Below are 5471 nucleotides of genomic sequence, written 5' to 3'. Positions count from 1 at the left end.
CCTCCACAAATCTCTTGTAGTATCCGGCCAAACCCAAGAAACTACGAATATCTGTTGGAGTGGTAGGTCTGGGCCAATTCCTCACTACTGCAATCTTTTGAGGATCAACCATAATTCCTTCCCTAGAGATTACATGACCCAAGAATGCAACGGATTCAAGCGAGAATTCGCATTTCGAAAATTTTGCATACAGTTGATGTTGCTGAAGAGTCTGAAGAACTGCCCTGAGATGGTTAGCATGATTTTCTCGACTTCGGGAATATACAAGAATATCGTCAATGAATACTATCACAAAGGAGTCTAGAAAAGGCTTGAAGACTCGGTTCATAAGATCCATGAAAGCTGCCGGGGCATTTGTTAGCCCAAAAGACATCACCATAAATTCAAAGTGCCCATACCGAGTCCTGAAAGCTATTTTTGGAATATCCTGTTCCCTTATCTTCAATTGATGATACCCATACCGCAAGTCAATTTTTGAGAAACACGTAGCACCTTGAAATTTATCAAACAAGTCATCTATCCTTGGCAGAGGATATTTATTTTTGATTGTGACCTTGTTGAGTTGCCGATAGTCAATACACATCCGTACCGACCCATCTTTCTTCCTTACAAACAAGACCAGTGTGCCCCATGGTGACACACTCGGCCAGGTGAAACCCTTTTCTAGCAAATCCTTCAATTGTTCCTTTAGCTCTTTCAATTCTGTCGGTGCCATTCTGTAAGGTGGAATTGATATAGGCTCCGTGGCTGGCATCACATCGATCCCAAAATCAATCTCCTTGTATGGAGGAATTCCTGGAGTTCATCTGGAAAGACATCCGGAAACTCTTTCACAACTGGCACGGACTCAAGGCTAGGCGCCTCGACATTGGTGTCCGTAGCCCGAACTAAATGATAGATACACCCCTTCTTGATCATCTTTGTGGCCTTAAGTTAAGAAATAAACCGACCTTTAGGCACTACATTATCTCCCTTCCATTCAACAATGGGCTCATTAGGAAATTCAAGCCTTATAGTTCAAGTCCAACAATCAAGTTTGGCAAAGCATGAATAAAGCCAATCTATTCCCATTATTACATCAAAATCGACCATCCCTAATTCAATAAGATCGGCCGTGGTATCCCTACCCTGTACCATAACAACACAACCTCTATAAACTCGAGCAACTGTAATAGACTCACCCACTGGAGTAGACACCGAAAATGGATCATGAAGCTGATACGATTCTATCCCAAATTCCATAGCAACAAAAGGGGTAACATAGGACAAGGTGGAACTGGGGTCAATAAGTGCATACACATCATGAGATTGGACAGTCAGAATACCTGTAACAACATCTAGAGAAGCCTCTACAGTCTGGAAACCACTCATAGCATAGAACCGACTGGGTCCTCCTGAACTCTACGCACCACCCCTAGCTACACCATACCCTGCGGGTGCTGGGGCACCTCGAGCTGGAGAGAGGGCTGAGGATGTAGTAGTTGTTGGACTTGATGACTGTGTTGTGCCCCTACCCGCTCCTTGGTGGGATGTATGACAATGCCTCTGAATATGGCCCCTCATCCTGTATCCATAACATACGGGTAACTCCAAGTAGAAAACCCCTAAGTGCATCTTCCCGCACTTGGGGCACAGAGACCTCTGCTGCTGTTGGGATCTCTCTCCTGACCGACCCTGCTGATAGGATCCTCTGTTGCCCTGACTGGGCCTGGAACAACTCCACTACTGTTGTTGGCTGGGCCCTGATGGCGGTGCATTGGCTGAAGACTATTCAACAGACTGGGATGGACCTGATGATTCTCCCCTAAAAGCTAATCTTCCCCCACCGAATGACTCATCCATGTTGCCCGTAGACCGGGTCTTTCTGTTGCCCTCTCTCTCTCTCCATTCTGTTCTTTAATTTATGATTCTTTATGGCCTGAGCAAATGCTACCATCTTCCCATAATTCATGTCAGAATTCAATGCAGTTGTAGAAGCCTCATTAATAGTTAAAGGATTGAGAGCTTGAACAAACCGATGCACCCTAGCCCCCATTGTGGGCAACATATGAATAGCATATTTATACAGGCAAGCAAACTCTATATGGTACTCCCACACACTTCTGCTACCCTGTTTCAGATTCTCAAACTCTGCTGCTCGGGCTGCCCTTGTCTCGACAGGCAGGAAATGATCTATAAAGGCATCAGCAAACCCGCTCCACCTCGCCGGAGGGCTCCCCTCCTCACGGGAATCTTCCCACAACTCAAACCATGAATATGACACCCCTTTCAGATGGTAGGCAGTCAACTCTGCTCCCTCTATCTCAGTTGCATGCATAACCTTGAGGGTCTTGTGCATCTCATCAATAAAATCCTGAGGGTCTTTTTTTGGATTGGCACCCGTAAATACTGGAGGGTCTAACTGAAGAAATCTGTTCACCCTGGAATTGGTGGAATCCCCTTACTGGCTGGATGAACTAGGCGCAACATTTGACCTCTAGGCCTGAGAGGCCACTAGCTGCGTCAACATCTGGATAGCTCCCCTAAGATCCCCATCAGAAATACCAAAACCGGAAGCTGGGGCTAGAGGTGGAATAAGAGTATCAATGAGAGGGATAGTAGTACCTCCGTAGGTGTAGGAACTGGGGTAGTCTGCTCTGGAATAAAAAAACCAGGCAGGGTGATAGCAGGGCGACTGCCCTCACCCGTAGTGTCAAGCAATGAATCATCAGCCACTCATGATGTGGCATTGGCTTCTTGACCAGTTCTCGCTTTCTTCTTAGGTGCCATTTACTGAAAGATGGAACAATGCACCAATTAGAGAGGGAATAGTTTTATAACAAGTTGTACCGCACGATCCAGAATATCAAAGAAGGGTGTTATTCCTAAATGCCCAAGTAGCCTCCAACTTATAGATATGGTCGACTATACACCGATAAGAAGGACTCTACTAGGCACAGCTCCGAGACATCCTAGGACACCTTAAAACCTTAGGCTCTGATACCAAGTTTGTCATGCCCCAATCTCGGGAGGCGCGACCGACGCTCAATCGAGTGAACCCAACTGAGCAAGACTTATCAAACACTTTCTAACTATCTCAATATGAATAAGGAAACCATGATTTCATTTATTTAGACAATAGGAAGGATAGTACATTCAACACAATTAGTTCATTTTATATCACAACCTTAAACTGTAGTTAAGTTTCCAAGATTCCATACAATTACACTTTAGAGAAGCGAGAGCTAGAATTACAACATAGTTCGTAGACCCATCCAACACCCGTACTTAACCCACACATATGTCTACGGAGCCTCTAAGGATGCAAAAGACAAGTATGAAAATGACGGCAACAAGGCCCCGGCTATACCTCAAAAGTGGATTTCTATAGCAAAAGATGTACAACACAACCCCTTTGAAGGAGAAAGGGGCTCACCAAGACTTTGAGAGGAGGATGCTCCGCTACGTGCGATCGGCACTATCCGCTATGGAGCCACCTACATTCATTTAAAAAATGTAGCGCCTCTAGAAAAAGGGACGTTAGTACCATGGAGTAGTACTAGTATGTATAACTAAACACCGTCTAGTTAGAAAGAACAACCATATAAGAGTAAAATAAATCATAATGACAACAAAGCTTCAAATAAGTATCACATCAATAATATAAGAGGTTCACATAGTTTTCACATAATTTCTGAAATTTTTGGTTGGGGCATTCCTTATTGTTGCATCATCATCCACATTACCACCGCTTCCTTGAGCGGAGTCCGATCACGGCCCGATCGGCTAAGCCGTCTTACCAAGACGTTACTCTTATTTCTTTCTCACTTTTCAGTTTCAATTATCAATACAGTACCACCATGTATGTATAACATGGCGTCTGATTACGGCCCGATCGGCTAAGCCGTCTTACCAAGACGTTACCCTTTTCCGTTAATCATCTCACTTCAATCTTTGGATTCACATGAATTAGTTTCTCGACACTTGGGGCCACAATTACCACATTCCATAACTCACATTTCGTATTATTCCCATTTTCAACATTTATCTTGACATTTAGGATCATAGGCACATACAAAAGCAATTTAAGTTATAAACATAGAGAGAAATTCAGCTAGTTCGGCATATTAATCACAATGTAACCTTGACTTGACATTTGGGCATTTAGCGCATAGCTCATGTTTTTCTACACATACTCAATCTACAAAGAATAACACACTAAACACATGGAGAAGCATCTTCCACATACATTTTCACAACATCAATTTATTTGACATAACCAGTACCACATCAATCGAATTCCGGGCTTACAACATTTGCACGAGCACCATGAAGGCTCAATTTCTAAAAGAAGGGGGTTTTATCCATTCATACCTTGTTTAAGCTTTCCTTAATTTACTACGACGTTCCAGAAATTCTAGCAATCCCAATCTACTTGAGACATAACAAAATTGAACACAAATTAGGAGGGTATTCATGGTTTCAGCTCATTTGAGCATTTTATCAAATACTAGTTGAGCATCTTGATTTCAAATCTCTTTTACAAGATTTCCTTCATTCCCCAGCACAATCTTTACATATTTATATTCAACAATCTTCCCACAAACCTAATTTGTACATGCATGTATACATCATACTATTACACCCAAGAATCATACCTTAATAACCAATCTCACAATCTCTACAACACCTACACAACCTAGGTTAGGCACCTATGGCTTCCAATCATGATCCCATGAGTTATAGCGTATATATCATACATAAATAATCACCATAGAGTAGTTAGAGATGATAGACATATCTCTTGTAGTAAGAATCTTGAGAATCCCCACTTGTAGAGTTCTTGATCAATTTAGGGATTTGAATGGGAATCTATGGATTTTCAAGATCAATCCTTGTTAATATAAGTGTTTTGGGAGTAGCAATCAACTCAAAATACTCCAAAAACATTACCTTGGATCATAGGAGGGAAGTATGGGACGGATTCCCCTTGATAAAGCAAGCCCTAGCTCAGAAAAATGACTTAGGGACTCTCCATACCCGGTCTTGGGGTATTTATAGGGATGCTAGGCGCGCGAACACGGTCAAATCGCGACTAGGACGTGGTGGCCGCGCTCGTACCCCACTCTGGGCGCATTCGGAGGCAGAAACTTTCAGTTTTCCTGCGGCTACGCAGCGAACGCGCGTCTGACACAGGTCTGGCAAAATGGTCATAACTTTCTGTATACACTTCCAAATGACAAACGGTTTGATGCATTGAAAACTAGACTCAAATAGCTTTAATTTGATAGGTTCTGAATCGCACAACACCTTAAATAGATATATGATGGTCCAAAATGAGGTCTTGTGCGTACTTATTTACAACTTTAGTCTATTATGAAAATTTTCCAACTTGGCTTAGACTTAGGCCTCTCATTAGACCCCAAATCACTTATAATGTGACTTATACGCTTATTAACATATCCAATTGATATCCATTATATCATGAATCC

General features: G+C 42.6%; 1 protein-coding gene across 1 annotated transcript; it reads right to left on the bottom strand.

The window, feature by feature from the left end:
- Positions 1-1017: 1017 nt before the first annotated feature.
- LOC138886122 (uncharacterized) lies at positions 1018-1371 on the bottom strand. The gene has a single exon (XM_070167156.1). It carries the CDS (start codon positions 1369-1371, stop codon positions 1018-1020), a length of 354 nt encoding a protein of 117 aa, XP_070023257.1.
- Positions 1372-5471: the final 4100 nt, after the last annotated feature.

The sequence above is a fragment of the Nicotiana sylvestris genome, chromosome 2 (genome assembly GCF_000393655.2).
Source record: "Nicotiana sylvestris chromosome 2, ASM39365v2, whole genome shotgun sequence".
Taxonomy (NCBI): Eukaryota; Viridiplantae; Streptophyta; class Magnoliopsida; order Solanales; family Solanaceae; genus Nicotiana; species Nicotiana sylvestris.
Note: the sequence above shows the minus strand (reverse complement) of the source record. Positions and strands in the feature narration are given on the sequence as shown.

What these genes read in the sequence shown, in the direction of transcription:
- LOC138886122 (XM_070167156.1), bottom strand. Translation starts at nt 1,371, where the DNA reads ATGAGTGGTTTCCAGACTGTAGAGGCTTCTCTAGATGTTGTTACAGGT.